At 46.5% G+C, this 18,600-nt stretch overlaps 1 protein-coding gene and 1 long non-coding RNA gene across 3 annotated transcripts; both read right to left on the bottom strand.

Annotated features, from left to right (window-relative positions):
* Window positions 1–13,974: 13,974 nt before the first annotated feature.
* On the bottom strand, window positions 13,975–16,604 carry LOC120646211. 2 transcript variants are annotated; one of them, XR_005664317.1, is made up of 4 exons: window positions 16,383–16,604; window positions 15,898–15,955; window positions 15,295–15,756; window positions 13,975–14,194 (listed from the first exon to the last, which is right to left on the bottom strand). It is a non-coding gene; the product is annotated as an uncharacterized LOC120646211 (long non-coding RNA). The 2 variants fall into 2 exon arrangements; XR_005664316.1 differs by lacking the exon at window positions 15,898–15,955.
* A 950-nt stretch (window positions 16,605–17,554) lies between these two features.
* On the bottom strand, window positions 17,555–17,979 carry LOC120645544 (ubiquitin-like). Its single transcript, XM_039922325.1, has 2 exons — window positions 17,871–17,979; window positions 17,555–17,766 (listed from the first exon to the last, which is right to left on the bottom strand). The coding sequence occupies exons 1-2, from the start codon at window positions 17,977–17,979 to the stop codon at window positions 17,555–17,557; spliced, it is 321 nt and encodes a 106-aa protein (XP_039778259.1).
* Between the last annotated feature and the right edge of the window lie 621 nt (window positions 17,980–18,600).

The raw sequence follows: 18,600 nt of genomic DNA, 5'->3' as shown, positions 1-18,600 counted from the left end.
ATCAGGCTCATCCAAGGACACACACACCGGTGTGGAGAAGACAGAAGAGAGGACTTTCTATATCTAGAATCTATGCCTAGAAGAAGAGATCACGTCGCCGTTATACTTCGAGCTAAAGGTATCGACCGTCTTAAACAAGCCGATAGCTCCAATAATAGTGCTCTATTCAATATGCGAACGTGGAGGATTACTAGGGCTCGAACAGGGCTGTCACCACCTGCCGGCTACCTCTACAAACCGTGAGACTATCAGACAACTGAGTGGTATAGTCCAGCCTAAACACCACGTCTACACCTGTTGGCGCTCCTTAAGTATCCATTTTATCCCCTGTTTAACTTTGATAATGGCATGAATTTAATATCAAAATCACTAACCATCCTAACCTCGGCCCAATTATTGGTCGTTTTCACATTTGCACATATATTTTGGAGGTACTTCGTTTTTGCAGGTTTTTGACCAATTTTGGAGCATGAAATGACGAGGCCCATGATCACGCGATAACACGAAGAAAGACGAAGGCCAAAGCCCAAACAAAGGACCAAAGGCCATGATGACTAGAAGCCCGTTCATGCACATCCACCCTCCAATGAAGCCCAAAGGACAAAGCCCACAAGATGAGATCAAGATACTTCGGGGCTAAGCAAAGCAAATAGAGATTTAAGGAAGGATTCTCTGTACTATCCTTTCCCTTGAAGATATCTCGAAGATAACGACGTCCAACGGGGTGCAATCGTGAAAGGGATAAACTCCAGAAGACTCCAGAAGACTTGGGGAGAAAGGAGGACGCGAGGCGGCGAAGAAATGGGCTAGGCCAGTTGACCTGGGCCCATTAATCTGGCCGGCCTAGGCCCTTTTCAGGGAGTCTCGGCCTCCCCTTCGACCTAGGGTTTCTTGGGGCTATTTAAAGCCCCCTCCCAAGGCTCATGCATCAGATCATTCAGGAGACGACACCAAGGAGCAGAGAAGATAGAGGGACACCTCTCGGAGAGCCGAGGGTCGTGCTAGTTGTCTAGGGGCTTCCCTAGCCGATGTGGGAACCTTGCAAGGAAGACCACGTCGGAGTTCTGGAGCTAGGATCATCAAGATCAAGGTAGGGCCCCGGTTGTGATCTTGTGATGTACAATCATTCATGGTGAAGTTACTTGTGATTCCGAATTTTCAGAGACCATGTTCTCTCTTTCGATTTTGTTCTTTTCTTTGGGTTTGCTTCATCCTGGATCTATTATCGAGATAGATCGCTTAGCATGATCTTGTAGTCATGGTGGCTAGAGGTTCATGGCAGAACTACCAAAGGGGGTTCGACTTGTTTATCATGCTTCGGGGTGCTTTCATCCAAAAGGGGGCGTCGTGATAGGGCGTTGCTTTAGTAGACGGGGTATCGAAGGATCGGATTGGAGATTTTGGTTTAAAGATGCTTTTCATTGAGATTCACATCTGTCTTGCTTCACTACATCTGGCTTGAACTACAACATATGCACGATCTAGGTGATCTAGATTGGTTATCTCTAACTTTCTCTCGCTACCTTCGGTGTTTGCTGTTTTTAGTAGATTAGATTCGTTTTACTCCATCTCAACACAAAGGATTCTCTATGTTAGTAGATTGTTTCTTGTATCTTTGGTTCCATGGATTGATAAACCTTGGGGGAATACTCTAAGGGAAAAGCTACACGATCCGTGCGCTTGCGGTATATAAATTGGGGCGATCCGTGCCCGTTTGCCCCACCACCTTCAACCAGACACGTGGCTGCTCCTCCTCACTGGCTCCCAATGTTGGTTCAAGCTGCATCAGCTGCTGATCATGCCTGTGTAAGCCATGGCTCCCTCCTATAAATATGAGGGGGGGAGGTGAGATATGAGACACACCACAAGTGGAAAGCTCAAGCTCTCTTCTTGTTTTAGCTCTATAGGTTAGTGTAGTATAGGCTGAATTAGTAGTCATCGGGTCCCTGGAGTTGCTCAGAAGTTCAAGTATGGGTTCATCTCTAGTTCTCCTGTGTAATTCTTGGTCGTTTGTAATAGACTTAATCTATGGTTACCAATATCTGCATGAATTATATCCTGAGTTGTCAGACATATATTTCATGATTTGGTTACTGTTGACGTTTCCTAGCGTCACGAATAAAATCCGCAAGCGCACGGATATCGTTGTAGGCTTTCCCCCAAGAGTATTCCAGGGTATCGTATCCACGGGGGAACGTGAGTATACTATCTAAGGCTCTAACTCGTCCAAGGACACCACACTACTGACAAGGTAAGGGGTTGAGAGGATTTCCTAAGGCTCAGAACCAAGAATAAGACAAGATCTAGAGTCATCGTTTACTTCGGGCCACCAGTTTCCCCTGGCTGAAAAGCCAGTTGTTCCAATGATTGTGCACTGTTATGTAACCGAACGTAGAGGATTACTGGGCAGTGGACTAGTGAGCGATGACGAGGTGGCTCGCGAAGTTGATTCTGCTCTCGCGGCGACTGCGCCTGGGACAACCAAAGCCCCTGCCGCCAAGGCTTCGGCCGCCCCGTCATCTTAGACCTCGGCTTCTACAGCGAGCAGCGAAGATGCTAGCGACGATGGTGGGGTAGGCTCCAAGGGTCAGGCTATCACCTCGAGGGTGGATGTCACGACCGCGGCCGAGGGTGAAGCCCCGAGGCCGACAGATCCGAAGCCCGCGGATGTAAGGCCCGCTGCATCCACTTCCACGGAGAGCAGTAGTTGTCAAGTCAGTACTTCGGACCCCGTCAAGGTTGCCTCTACTCTCGGGCTATCCGGGGCGAAGCTGATAGCGGGCAACGTCGTCGGGAGCCACTATTTCGAGAGCAGTGGTTGGGAGAGGAGGTTCCTCACCGAGGCTGGGAGTTCATTCAGCTTCCCCCTCATGGAGAAGCGCCTAATGGCCACGGGGATGGGCCAGATGCTCCAAAATGTCCAAGACTTAGCCCTAAAGGCCTTCGTCACATCCCGCTATGCCACAGCCAGCTTCAGATCCATGGCGACAAGTCTTCGTGGCTAGCGGAAGTGGAGGAGCGGTTGACCCTCCTTGAAAAAGAGAAGGCGGACCTCCAGGAAGCCCTCGCTGCCTCTCGTGCTGAGCCTGCAAAAAATGCTGAGGATCTGGTGAGCACCTGCGAGCAGGCACGTGATAAGACCCATCTTGATGTCGAAATTGTCTCCTCCGGTGTTAACCTCGGGTCCGGTGGGAACCTGGTTAGCTGATGGTCCTTGAATGACTGGTTCGGCTGCCGAGAGTGAGATCTCAGGAGGTACGACACGACGATGATCTCTCCTCAAAAGTGACTCTGGATTAGGCGTGAGATTTTGCGGCAAGTCGAAACCGGTCATACACTATCCTGTTTTTGTATCAACAAAAGACAGAAAACAATGCCAAGTTAGCCTGTTTTCCAAGAAAATACAATTTCAATTTTGTTTATAACTTTTGTCTATGTAACTTCTTTCAATGCCTTCCCCGGCAATGGCGCCAAAAATGCTTATTGGCGCCTACCAACCTCACCACTGAATGACAGCGATGACACCTGCAGACACCAAGGGGGTGGCAGGTATTTCATGAACCACGAATAAATCCGCAAGCGCACGGAATACCGCTGTAGTATTTTACCCGGGAGTATACAGGGTGTCATTCATATTTCCGTAGGGAAGGCAGCAAATGGAAGTGCATAAGCTAGTTAATGAATTGATCTAGATTTGATATTCAATTACATAAACAGGGGTAAGATAAATAACATGGTAGGAGGTAGTGTGACACACACAAACTACCCTCAGAGATAAATAAATAAAAGATGCTATAGGCAGGGAGAAAGGCAGAAGGTAGAGCTCGAGTCAGACGTGCTAGGCTAGCTATATCTATGCTATCTTATGGTTAGATTGTCAAAGATTAAACTAGTACAACATGAAGACCTCTCCTATAGCTGACGGGAGAAGCCCGTTCACCTATGCGGCTTTATGTACCTCCTACCCCCCAATCCGAACATGGAGGATTACTAGGGCTCAAACAGGGCTGTCACACCTATCGGCTACCTCTCAATCAGTGGGAAAGGGTGACATCCAGCAACACTTATCTAGTCTAGACACCACATCTACATTAGTAAGCGATACTCTAGCATCCCGCGCGAAGCCCCCACCCTCCGGATAGACAGACATCACACTAAAGCAAACATACGAATACTGGAGCAGTTGACAAAGTTCTAAGGCCAATTTGTTAACCATCGCAAGCACAGGGCGATCATGCGTGTGACAATCCAGGTTTTAGGGATTAAAAATATACTTTTTATGTTGATTTAAAAATTTAAACCATGATTTCTATAGCAAGGGTATTTTTGTTATTTTGGAAAAAAATACAAAGTCCTTTTTACAAAATAGTTTTACAAAAGGCAAAATTTCAAAATTTATGAGGGGTTAAAATGCATATTTTTTTTTCACTTTTACCCTCATAAAAACATATATTTATGCTTAAGGCTACCCCTGCAATTTTAAAACTTAAGTTGAGTTCTTTTGCATTTTAAAAGATTTGACGGATTTGAAAATATTTCAAAATCCTTTAATCTAGTGAAAATTTGTACAACAGGAAAGTTGTAGATCTTTAAAAGTTACACAACTTTCATATTGAACACTTTTTCATTTGAGTCTTAGATCAACGGGAAATTTTATTTTTCAGTTTAACCCAAGGAAATTTGAAAATCACAAAACCATCTATCTTCTTCCTCCTCAGTTTTCCTTCCTGTTGAACTGCGGGCGCCGCCGCTGTTCCCCGCCCCTAGCCTAGTACGCCGCCTCGGAGCACCGCCCCCATGCGTCAAGTTCCCCTTCCCGCCGCCATCCAAGCCGCACTACTGCCCTTTCCTGCTCGCGCCACGCGCGCGACGCCTCCACGTCGAGCCGCAGCGCCGCCGAGCCAGCGCCCCCGCCCCTGGTTTAGTCCTCGCCGCCGGATCCTACCACCGCCTCTAGCGAGCTCATCTTCTCCTCTGTCATGCCTATAAAAGGGGCAATGCCCTTCCCTGATCCATGTACACTGCTGTCGGCCACCATTTGCCGGCCGCCACACCCCCACACATGGAGCCTCTTATTCACTCCATCCCGACCCAAATGGAGAGCGCAACCACCTTCCTCTCGGTTCCCTGAAGCTCCCAAGCCAGACCCCATAGCCTAGAATCGCCGGACCACCGCCATCCGCCACCCGCACCTCGCCGGAGTTATTGGCCGCCGTGGACAACTCGCCCCGGACCACCCCGAGCCCCAAAAATGCAACCTACAGGTTGCTCTCGACACCCTCTTGCTCTTCCCCCACTTTCCCCTCGCCGCCGTGGCCTTTCCTCGCCAGATTTTGGCCGGCCAGGAGCTTTCCCCGTCAGCCATGGTGCCAGGGACCCAATTGCAACGATTGAAATCTTTCTGAGGGCCCTTTCTGCAAAAGTTACAAAGCCTTTTTCTTTTCCATCTTGTGAACTTTGAAAATTCCTAGAAAAATGTAGAAAAATAAAAAAAATGCCAAATTAATTTTGTTGGGTTCCTTTTTACTAGATCTATAACTTTGGTTCCTAAAGTTTGCATGAAACTTTATATTGTGTGCTCTAGTTTAATTGTTTGCAAATGAGTAATTTATTTATATCTTTTTAACCATATCTTTGTTATGCTTGATTTTTGAAACCTAGCATCCTTTTACCATGTATAGCCTTGTATAAAATTTGTAGCCCTAATGCTTTACTTTTGCTTGTTATTTCATGTGCTTTGGTTATTTCTAGCATATACACCTGTTTTATTTATTAAAGCATGTTTCTATTAATTTCTTAGGGTCATCTTTTTACCATGAGCTCCACTAATCACAAGTAGTTCATGATAATTTTTGGAAGAATTTTTGTTGCACTGTCTAGCTTGAGTTTTTGATTTATTCTTGAGTTCTAGGGTTAAGTCATGCATGCTAGTGCTGTTCTTTGTCTTTATAAGCTCCATGTTTAGGCTTAATTCATATACATGATCTTTCCTTTTTAACTTTGAGTTGATGTTTGATGTTTGAAACCTAGTTGTGGATTTTCTTTTAAATTCAAATTCTAAATTTGAATTCAACCCATCCCATGTTCCTGAATAGGATTACCCTTCCCTTCTTTTGATTTTAAACCATGCTACTTAGTATAGCTAGTCTTGTTATTTTATGTAATTTCCTTATGTTTACTTTTATTCTATAAACGATGGCCCTGTAAAGTAATACTTTTAAGCTTGGTCTTAAATGTTTACTTTATTGGATAACAACTTTTAGTGAAGGAAAACTATACTTAAGCACTTCACTAAATCCAACTATTGCATTGCATATAGAAATAATATCGCTAGTCGATGGAACGTACGAACTCATCCAGGACTTGACGGAAGATAACGAAGACCTGAACATGAACCCGGAATCCGAAAGTGAACTGCATGAAGTCCAACCAACGTCGCGGAATTAACTGAAGTTCTGAACTTCGATTTGGAAGAGCTGAAGCTTACTAACTTTATAGACTCTACTAAAGGCAAGCCCCGGTGCATAATCCCATTATTTTAAATTATGCAATTTATTTACTTGTGCATTTAAGTTATTGGAGTTGAATAAAAATCTTAGATGCATAATCTTAGGTACCTATTATTTGAACACTAGAAACAAAGTTCCAATAGATGCTATGCTAATAGGACTGGTAAAAGTCGAGTGATTGCCTGTCACTCGCGAGCTTATAGGAGTTGATTGTTTACTTTTTGTAATCACTATAAGGACCATAGACGGATTGGGTTACTAGTTTCAACTAGTTTCATGGTGGAAATCCGTCTGTGTTGATAAAATTTTGTTAACTACTGGCGGTTGGGCTTGTCTGGGGCTCCTCCTGTCCAAAAGTTGTGGCACGGCTTGTCTTAATTGGATTTGCTTTGGTTCTTGGGCTACACTTGGTCCATTTGAGTCTGAATCTGCGCTCTGATATTTTCTGTGATTTTATGGGCCAAAGTGTGCTTGCAACCTGCATATTAGCTCAAAAACATATCTTGTATTTTTCTAAAGGTGAAGTGTGGTTTAAGAGTTTATTTGGATAAATATGCGTGTATGAAATGCAAACTCTCATAATTTTCTGATCAAGTTGACACCTGAAAATGGTCGTTAGTGAGCGTCAACAGCACGCATTGCCGAAGAGGCCAGGGCTCTTGCCGAGGAGGCCCAGAAACATGCCGAAGACCGCCGTGCTCGGGGCAAAGAAGTTATCCAGTGCTGGTGCGATGCCCTGACCTCCGGCTCTGATGCGGTGCAGGCGGACATGCAAGGGCTGCTGGAGAAGTTTGGCCTGACGCCTCCGGATCTGTCACATGGGGACGACGTCCAAGTGGCGGAGCTGTTTTGTTGGCTTCGTGCTTGCATGGCCATGGCTAATTCTGGCAGTGACTTTATGTGCAAGTTGAGCGCGGCCGTCGCAGCACATACTTTGAACGTGATGGTTTGCGGACTCCTGCCAGCGGAAGCTAATGGCTCCATCACGAAGGCCCAGCTTCGGTCTCTTCGCGAGCCATCATTTGAATGGCCTTCGCAGGACTCGATGCGGCCCGAGGTCCTACCCCTCTGCCGAAGATCATTGGCAAGAATTTTGCCCTCTTCTTTCGTGAGAGAGGACGTGGCCTGGTCCACCTGGAGGCTGCACGCATGAAGGAGCAGGTGAGAAAATTTTTGGTTCGACATTTTGTTTTACTGGAAAATCATCGGTTTTCAGTTGCAGGCCAAAGCCGAGCCTTCGCGCGCGACATGCTCGGGGCCAGTGACGCAGGCAACTTGGCCAGCGGCGAGGGCGCGGGCCAGGGCTCAGGCGAAGGTGGTGGCGATGATGTCCTGGAGGCTAGCGAGGTGTGAGGGCCGAGGCTCACATTTTTGACTTGTATTTTGGTGGTGTAGTGTAACTCTTGAGAACTAATGCCTTTGGTATCTGCGCAAGTCCCTGCGTTGGCCCCTGCGCGGGTTGTCGAAGGTATTCACCCTTTGCGTATGAATCGCGGGGATTTCTTTGTTTCTGGTGTATTTTGGGAGAAGCTTTGTGCTCATCGGCCGTGGCTTTCCTTCGAAGAGTTCTGGTCTGGCAGGGAACATGCTTATGATCGTCGAAATGCTGATATGAAGCGTTTCTTTGTGGAATTCCAATGCGATCCAGAGAAGCACGCGAAGATTCTCGCAGACCATGCTCTTCACCTTGAAATAAAACAAATCCTCGATACTAATAGGCCTTATAGTGCGCCCGCGGGCCTTCTGGAGCCGAAACCGGAGCCCGTGGAAGAGGAGCCGTCACCTCATGAGTTTATGTATCATTTTAGGAGCGCCGTTGAAGAGAATTCTGGCTAACATTGCCCTGCCTTCGGTTGCAGGGCTCGATTTTGAAGTGTTCCTTCGACAGACTGCCGAAGAGATTATAGATCGTGCGGTCCGCGAACTCGTAGACAAGGCGGACCGCATTGTTTTTGAGGAAGAGGCCTTGGATGTAACAGTTTAATTCAGTTTGTATCTTGTAATCTGTTGACGCGACTGGCTTGTAAATAAGTGTTATGACGAAGACGGATGTAACTCGCTTGTAAACATGTATCATGACGAAGACAATTTGTCTTTGCGTCGTTCCCTCGGTCGTGCAAGATATTTGAGATGCGAAGCGTCACCCCCCTTTTACTAGGGCAAGGGTACGAACTTTGTTTGCTTGTTCGAAGCGCCACCCATTTTTTGGCACACTCGTCGCGCGATTTGTGATTTGCGAAGCGCCACCCCCCTTCGCTCGATAAGGGAACCATTTTTGTTGCCAGGTCATTTGGCCCTTTGGCTGTGCCAGCCTTGTTTTTTGCCTTCGGCTCTTGGAACGCGATAGGTCTTTCCTTAGGGTGTATTCGGCTCTTTAGTGCGAGAAAACCCTAGCCTTCGGCTTTTGCATGACAAGACTTTCATTAGGGCGCCTTCAGCTCTTTAGCGCGAGAGGATGGGCCCAAGCCTTTGGCTTTCGCGTGACAGGACTTTCCTACCTTAGGCTTTTGCACGTAAGGTCCTAATTTTTAGGGTGCCTCCGGCTCTTTAGTGCGGGAGGACACACCTAGCCTTCGGCTTTCGCACAACAGGACTTTCCTGCGTTCTGTGGGTTGCGCAGAGGGACTTTTTCTTCTTTGTTGGAAGTGAAGCTAAGGGGGGCAAGACACATTCTGGGATTGCACCCCAGGCTTACTTCTTGCAAGCGACTTCACTTGCCTTCGCACCGATGACACCCCTCTTCGCTTGACGAAGAGGGATAGATGCTTCGGTGCCTCATGCATTTGTGCATACCAATGTCCACAAGATTCTCATTTGAGGGGCCTTGCTTATATTTCACAAGGGGCTTACAGGGGGTTCCACCTCATTAAAAACCTCACACCATCGTCAACCGTGATGATTGTGCGAAGGCTTCCCCTGTGAGGAAAAGAGTACGGCCCCAGGTTACATAATGTGAAAGAAAAAGAAAAACTACTCTATGAGCCCCTTCGGTTATTTCCCTCTGGAGGCTCTTACAGAATTCTACACAAAATACTTCTGCAACATGTCTTTGTTCCGGGAGTATGGGTCTTCGGTGCCTTCGAGCGTGCGAAGCCTACATGCCTCTGGTCTTGCCATCAACGTGACAATGAACGGGCCTTCCCACTTACTGTACATCTTGCCTTTCTACTTGACTTTCGGGACTCTCTACGCCGCAAGCAAGGCTTCGGCTGTCCGCTGGGGGGGCTCCACACCGAAAAAGTGGAACACTTGATTCCTTCGTGTCCCGCCAAGCTTTGACAAGAGGAGGTCATACTCATTGCCGGAGACGGGGCCAAGGATCTCATCGGCTCGAGTCTCCACCTCCTTTGTATCAATAACTGCAATGCAAAGAGATGCCATCGTAAAAAAAAATGCATCGCAAAGAATTCTTGGTACTTATGTTCTTTCCGAAGCTGGAAAGCTTCGCCGAAATCAGGCATGAGAAGGCCAAAGGCACGCCTCTCCACTGAAGCCCACGAGGAGATGGACCACCCTTCCCTTACTGGGAAGCAGTTGCAGGCTGCAAATTCATCGGTAATGTTGCGCATGCCTAAAATCTTCGACACTTCTCGAAGGACCGAGAGATACCCCTCGTTCACAGCGACGCGATCCACATCGACCTTGGGCGTCTCGCCCTAATTCCCAATTTTCTTCACCACAAGAGGGTGGTTCTTTGTCACCGGGTCCAGAGGCACCTTGTGATAGAACCAGTTTGAGGTCCAGTCCTCTGGCCACTTGTTCTTTGCAGCAGCAACGGGGCTTGGTCATTCGGATGGAACACGAAGGCGTAGCAACCGTACTGGGGCTTCGCCTCGGTAGACAAATCGCGATGGTTTTCGGCTGGTAGTGGATGCGGCTGACCCGTGCAAAATTTTCCACGCTCGACACCACACTGCAAGTCTTTGTCAGCCACATAAAAAGGTTAAGCCGAAGAATCAAATTCAGGGTCATCTGGTGGAAATAAACCCCATACCGGTGAAGAATCTCCACCACGGCAGGATCCAGGGGAAAGAGAAGACCGGCGGAGAAAAAGTCCTTGAAGACAACCACCTCATCATCCTTGGGCTTTGCGTAATCCTCTGGCTTCGGCAGCTCTCGCGCGAGGTCAGGAGCGACCACACCATGATCTTCCAGATCCTTCAGCCTGGTGCGAGTCATCTTGGTCGAGCCTAGGAACAAAGTGGGTGGAGCTCAATCCTTCTTCGAGGCCATCTTCAACTTCAGTGATCGAGGACGAAGGCGGCTGTCGGGGACCGAAAGCGAAGGGCGCTAGCGAGGGAAGGGCGTTAGCGAACAGAGCGAGGGGGTTCAGCGAAGGCTTTTGTTTGCGACAAGCAGGAGCTGAAAGGAGGGCGTGATCATGCCGTCTGCGCGCCCTCACCTTTATAGTGGGGGATGTGCAAAGTCCTTTTTGCCCTCCCTCAAACAACAAGGATGAGGGTGCGCGGAGGGGCACCGGTATCTATTCACGGCCACCCATGGTTTTTGAGGCAGCACCTCGGTTACCCCATCCACCTTTTTAATAACATTGCCAATTTTCAATTAAAAGTCTCTTTGACCCAATTACTTTATGATGGAGAGATAGGCAAAACATCCTCCAAAGAAGGACTCGGCCCTCGGCCGAGTGCGAAGCGGTGAGACGAGGACCAAAGGGTGGCGCTTCGGGTTTGCCATGGACATGCCAGTTTCGAGTCGAGGTCGAGCTCTTTCAAGGAAGAGCTGTGGCCTCGAGGGGCTACTGTTGGGGGTGCCACCTTCGGCCACGCACTGAAGGCCCCGCGTCGAGCGATCGGGCCGAGACAAGGCGGGTCGAAGGCCCCAGACGACCAGGTCTTTGCTCCGCAGGCGAAGAGCAGCTGGGAAAAAGTGAAGCGAGGCCCTTGACCACTTCGCCTGGGGAGGCAAAGCCCCCCAGCGGACGAGACGAAGGAGCTAGGAACAGAAGCAAGCGACGCCCAGAGCAAGCCGAAGACTCGGGCTTCAGCGAAAGCTTCAAAGGCCGGAGCAAATTGGTGGTGACGTCGGCGTGGGGCCCGCGACAAGCTTGAGTGGGAATCTAGCTGTAATCCACTGACTGATGTGAAAATACGGGTCTGCCCTGAGAATATTCTAGGAATCTAGCTGTTGGAGGGCATTACAGTGTAATTTGGGGGGCTGGAAGGTGAACCGCCGCCTATAAATACCCCTATAACAGTCATTGATGGGACATTGAAAACAGAGATAGAAAACCGGACTTGTTGTTCGAAGACCATCTTCTTTCTCCCTGCGTTCCATACGTCTTCACTCCGTAGCGCTCTCCTACTGTTGTAGTGTTGGTCCTCTCCGGAAATACTCTCCACCAACACCTGGTATGCTCACTATTTGTATATGCCTCCCTATTTTTTTACTGATGGTTAGGTTTGAATGTGCTCATAGCTGACTAATGCTAGGTTGGATGCCCCTATCAACATTTTGGGTATATAATCAATAGACATGGGCTGCTGCCACTGTAAAAAAAAACTAATCACCCGAATTTGCTTTCGTAATGCCTCTACACTAGGTTTTAATTAGCAGTATGCAAGTAATTCTAACACTGGTTTTTTACCGTAATGCTAAACACATCTCGCCGGCCCTAGTTCAAGTAGTACATGCTTCATTCACTTGCAGTCTAGGGCAACTATAGTTCATTCACTGTCTAATTTTTAGCATGTTGTGTTTTGAGGAATGTCCTTTCTGTGTCTGAATTAAGTTTTCAGCTGAGATGAGTGATCTCCCAGTGAAGCTCGCAATAATTACTTTGAATATGTTAGTTTTTTTAGCAGTCCATGCAGAAAGAAATTAAATTTTATTTAGTACTAAAAAATGTCTTCTCGAGAGAGAAGAAAGTGACATGTATGTGTGAAGATAGTTTCCTGTCAGGTATTTGCTAGGTTTCAATGGGATCACTTTTCTTATACTTTCTCCCTTTATGCAGCTTCATTTTTGCCCAGCATTTCTCTGTTGACTACAACCCATGCAACAGTCTTTCCAAAAACTAGAAGGCTTCATCTCACAGAAGGTATTCAATTCTTTTATGCCCTCTTTCTGCTTCATCACACATCTTTGATTTCCATGAAGCACAAAATTTCATTTGCTTACAACTGCTGACATAACAAACAATAAACTAATGCAATGGTAGTTCTTTTTAATTTGTGCGGCTGCTACAGGTACAGACCCCAACAAAAATAGGTCTTAGGTGGAGTACGCTTTGGTTATTTTGTTTTATATATTTCCTAGTTACATTTTGGTGGACTTATCGTCTCTCCTTATATCTGATATTCCGATGAATGTTACTAGGAACAAGATCATGAGGGAACAGGATCTAATATTTTGTAGAATCTGTTTGTGCTATTGTTTTCTTAATGAAAAGCCTGTTGGCCTATAATCCTTAGATGTTGATTGGGCACTGCTTGTCTCGCCTCGTATTTTTGTCTGCGTTATTGTTTTGATTTCCATTGCCTGCTTTTGAACCCTTGTTTTTTTGTTGTATATTGTAAAATATCAGAAATGATAGATTTTGTGATTGCTTGCAGGAAGGTATGCTTCTGGACTTCTGGATCAAAACTATCAGATGATCCAGTAAGTAGTATTCACCAACATGGCTCCAAGTGAAAAGTCAAGGTTTAGTTCTTGTAGAACGCCATTGGGTTCAGCTTATGTATTAGTTCAGATAAGTAGTATTAGGAACCGCTGAAAATAAGGTAGCAGAATACAGGAGGCACTGTGATGTATGTATGAGCACAGATGTACGCACATATGTATGTATGTGTGATCAGAGGATGAACTATATATCATGTATATGTGGCCTATTTTTTATCAATTCTGTCACCTATTTTTCTTATTTTTTGTTTATTTAATTCGTCATAGGAGACGCTAGTTGCCAACCCGCGTCTCCAATGACTCAACATCGGAGATGCGGGAGTAACGAGGCGCGTCACTGACAACCCTTATAGGTGACGCGGATAATTAAGAAATGTGTTACCGATGTGATTCACATCGGTGACGAAAATTTGGTGACGCTAATTTTTTTCGTCTCCGATGAGAGTTTTTTCCGCATCTCCAATTAGGGATTCTGGCATAGTGATAGCCAAACTAAAAGTTTGATGAATACATTTATTAGGACCTGGCTAATTTACGGCCGGCCGTAAATTAGCCCACCGTACGGCCGGCCGTAAACCAGTCAACCGGTACGGCAGTACTATTTTGGAAAGCGAGTTAGCATCCCATTTTTAGCATCAATCCTCGTATCGCACTGTTGCTGCGGGCAGTAGATATATTTCCTGCCACCTCATTGCCCACCCCAACCCAATGTAATCCAGTAAAACTATTCCACTAAGATGTACATAATTTGCCCAGAAAATTTTCCAAAACTTCACGCATGAACAGTGGACAAAAAAAGCAGAAAACACTACTAGAAAAAGGTGTGTGACACGCAGATGGAATCCCAATCTTTTATTCGGCAATCCTGTGCAACTTTGTTCCTAGGTTCTAGCAATAAAATCCACTGGGGAAAACATATCCCCCCAGATGCAAAAACAGCAGATCTTCAATTACAAAAACTAAACTGTGTATGTGAGAATCCGGATAGGCATGTTGATGTAGAATCCACTGTTGTCGAACCTGATTTGAGTCCACTGTTGTAGAGCCTGTATAGCAGATAAAAAATACTTGGTTAGAATGTAATACTAATCGAACTAGGGAAGTTTGCATACAGGAAGCATCTGAAAAAATTAATTGTTATGCCTATTTAACAGTACATTATTGCCCGATGAAACACATTTAAATGCTTTTGTGTATATGAAAAAAAATGCTTGGTTAGATTGATTGTGATGCTAAACAAACTTGGGTAAGTTGGCATACAATCAATATGCCTAGTGTTACAACTGAAAGCGCAGCAGATACGGTGGTTTTTTCAGCTCCAGCTACAGATGTGCATTCTGCTCCATCTAACGGAGGTGCTATCGCAACTACTGATGTTTTGCCAACTATCCAACCAGGTATGGAAAAAATATATCAAAACCTGGTACTCTGCACTAGATGAATCTACTGGTTATCGACTCTCAAGTATGAAAAAATGTACTGAACATATTCAAAACATTTTGCTTACAGGTGGTGGTGGTGGTGGACCTACTAACAACCCTACTGCTGGTGCATTATCAGACCCCTGTGAGCAACCCACCAAGGTCAAAGGTGAAAATGACGTAAGAAGAAAAAAAAGACTGAAAAAAGGGATGAATGCTTAGGCAAAGAGGAAGAACAAGTGCAACATTTGGAAGTCCACTTATGTAACGCAGCAAGGCGTCCTGAGAAGGTGGGGGAGAGAATTTTAGAGTCAAGGATGTGAGGAGGTGTGAGAGGGAGCTATAATATCTTAATTTATTTATGTGACAGTATACATATTCTGTCTTGTGACAGTAAAGTTCACAAAAAAAAGAAGTACCGTTGCTGAGGATGGGAAATACAGAAAATGCTAGTCTGCTCATGGAAAAAATGCTTCATAATTTAGTTGAGATGCTTAATGCACTATGTTGATTTGCATGCTTCAAAAAAAAGAAATGCTTTTTAATTTTGGTTTTAGTACAATATGCTATTCTGCTCATTGAAAAATGCTTCTTGAATAGTAGAAAAATGCTTCTTGAATATACTTGAGATGCCTAAAGCATTGTATTGATTTGCTAGAGATGGGCGTGCGGTGAAGGAATCATACCTATGACAAATTCAGGATGCTCCGGTGAAGGAATCATACCTATGCCAAATTCAGCATGCTTCCCCACTGTGTCATTTTCTCCAAAATTAAGCCACGTGTGCGTCAGGATCTTTCGAATATTGAAATGTCCTTTTCTTGAAGTTGCACACTGAACGCCCATCCCCAATGTTGAGCATGCATCAACATGTGGAACCCACAATCGTGACTGCATGTGGAAAAACAACCAAAAAAATTGTGTGTGTCCTGTGTTTGGGGAAAAATGCATCTGATTGCGTTAAAAAAAATGAAACACACAGTTTTTGCCTCCAGCAATAAAGGATCCGCTGTACTTGTTCGTGATGTCCACCTAGACGCATTGAATTAAGTAATCTCACAAATCCATATGTAGGAGCTCATAGCAGACAGGAACGCACAGGGAGAGCTCCAGAGTTGCAATGCTTGCCTTCACATGTCCTAGTTGTTGTCCATGGTGACCCTTGCGAGTGGCAAATTGCCAAGAACCTGCCGGATTTAGTAGAGGCCATAGGTCAAAACAGCAGAAAAGTAACAAACCATGGAGGAATAAAACTTGCCAAAATAGAGTTTAATCAACATTGTGAGAATAACAGAGAGAGTATCTATACTAATGCAATGTATATGCACCTTCACGGATTCAAGAAATATAGCCATTCCCTCTGGTAAAAAATGCGCAAGCTAATTCCTGCAATCAGAATACTGGTTTGAGGTCTAGTAGCAATGCTGCTGTTTCACTATGACATACTGAAATTTAGATGTTATGTAACATTGCCTAACAAAGTATACTATTTTGCCTTTTTAGAACCATATTATTGCCTAATTAAGAACCACATGATATCCATAGACTATGTCACAATCTAATATCTTAAAATAGTGTTCTAATTATTAGATATGTACTTTTCAAATAATTGATTATAAACATCACTGAAAAATGAAATTAAACATTGGATAATTCTAATAATCCAAATCAAAACTGCCTTGGGATAGAAAACGAGCTTGGCCAGATGGAGCAGGCGGTGAAGGCCTTGGGATAGAAGGCACTGTAGATGAAATTTCATGAGGGGGAGAGAAGTGGGAGTGAGGGAGGTGAAGATCTCTTGGCAAGTGCATACCAAGCAGCAGATCGGCACTCCTTGAAGTCCCCTCGACCCGCTACAGCATCGTCGATGGAATCGAGACTTGCCACCATTCATAGGTAGCTCGTTCTCTTTCCCCCATCTCAATTTTGGGGTTTCTCCTTCTACCAAAAAGATCAGAATCAACATTAAACATGTCGCTGCGCTGCTCCGCCCGGACGCCACCGCCGCTCCATGCCGCATGCCGTTGCCACAGCCCCTCGCGCCGCACGCGGTTGCCGCAGCACCGCCACGCGAGGCCCCTCGCGCGGCACGCCGCCTCCACAGCCCCCTCATGCGGACGCGCCGCAGTGGCCCCCTCGTGCGCACGCGCCACAGCGCCCCCCTCGCTCCGCACGCCGCCGCTGTGTCCTCCGCGCTGCAACGGAAGGCCGGTGGGGAGGGGAGGAGCTACGGGGTGAGGGAGGGGCGGCGCGGTGGGGTAGGACCGGTCAGGGAGGTAGAGAGAGAGAGATGTGATGAGGGTTCAGGAAGAGGAATAAATGGGTGGTTCCTGTTGGGATTAGTCCCACATTAGTTGTGGGGGGAGAGTTGAACCAACATAAAAGTGGGGGGAGTCTCTCACCTCTTGGGCTAGCTTTTGGGGTGTAGCAGGATTTCTCCCGGGTGTGTGCCCGGTTGGGCCAACTCTCCTAGTTTTGGGCCGACAATTGGTATCAGAGCTGGGTCCGCAATCTCCTGTGCCCATGCACACTTTGGGTGGTGTAGACCCGAAGCCCAGTGAACCGTGGGTGTGAGGCCCGTGTGTGCTCGTGTGTCGAGCCGGTCAGTGGTGGACCGCGAGTGTGAGACCCATATGTGCTCGTGTGTGGAGCCGGTCACTGGTGGACTGTAGTGTGGGCCCAGTCAGTGCTTAGGGGCACCAATGTGTGACATGGGAGATTATTGGGATTAGTCCCACATTGGTTGTGGGGGGGAGAGTTGAACCAACAAAAAAATGGGAGGAGTCTCTCACCTCTTGGGCTAGCTTTTGGGGTGTAGCAGGATTTCCCCCGGGTGTGTGCCAGGTTGGGCCAACTCTCCTAGTTTTGGGCCGACAGTGCCTGGTTGATTGGTGGGGCGGCCGTGCGGATGGGCAAAATACGGCCCGTCTGAAACTAGTCTTTACCCATTTATTAAGGACCAATCCTATTAGTAAACCTCCAGGTTTACTTGCGGCAGATCATCTTCTTGTTTTGCTGCAGCGCCAGGTTCCGAAGATTGAGGTCCACGCTACGGGGGCAGCAGCTGTTCCCGCCGCCGCCGCCACGCAGGTGCAGAACCAGGTGGAGCGTGGACTCCTTCTGGATGTTGTAGTCAGCGAGGGTGCGGCCGTCCTCCAGCTGCTTCCCAGCAAAGATGAGGCGCTGCTGGTCCGGCGAGATACTTACAAGATTGGAATCCAAGAAACTTAAAGCAACAACAGTAGTAGAGAGCTACTAAAATAAAACTCGATGCCTTGACACTGAAGTCTAGGCTGGGCGTGTATACCTTCGTTGTCCTGGATCTTGGTCTTGACGTTGTCGATCGTGTCACTGCTCTCGACCTCCAAGGTGATCGTCTTCCCCATCAGCATCTTCACGAAGGTCTGCATCTCGCCGGCTGTTGCTTCAGAGCCGGGGGCCGGGGTTTTGGATGGATGCTTGAGGCCACCGTCGTGGTCCTTTGGTATACGGTGGCTAGCGCCAAACACAAACAGCGCCTACGGTTAGGATACGGCCTCAGCAATCATCTTTTTTTAATAAAAAAAAAGATCCTTTGGCAATCACCTGAATTGCCTCCTATTGAGCCTTTTTGCTTTCCTTTTTTGGGGAAACTTTCCTTCCTTTCTTTTTTAGTGAATGGCCGCGTAGGCTTGGGATTTCTTCTATGCGGCCCATATTGGCAGCCCAAGAGATGTCTAGGCTGCAGGTCCATTGTTTCAAAGTTTTGTTGCTACTACTCCCTCCTTCCCCGTTTATAAGGCATACACGTATATCAAGATTCAAACCTTCTCATCTTTGACCAATAATTTGACTATTAAATTTTTATTTTTATAATGCAAATTTCATATGATTGGATTCATAATCAAATATAGTTTACAATAATTATAAGTTTATAATCAAAAGTGATATAATATATGATAAATAAATGGTCAAAGTGTTGTTTAGAAGACCGTGTCATGTTCCACCATGCCTTATAAATGGGGAAGGAGGGAGTATTTTCTAGTTGCATA

The sequence above is a fragment of the Panicum virgatum genome, chromosome 8K, assembly GCF_016808335.1.
Source record: "Panicum virgatum strain AP13 chromosome 8K, P.virgatum_v5, whole genome shotgun sequence".
In the NCBI taxonomy this organism is placed as follows: domain Eukaryota; kingdom Viridiplantae; phylum Streptophyta; class Magnoliopsida; order Poales; family Poaceae; genus Panicum; species Panicum virgatum.
Note: the sequence above shows the minus strand (reverse complement) of the source record. Positions and strands in the feature narration are given on the sequence as shown.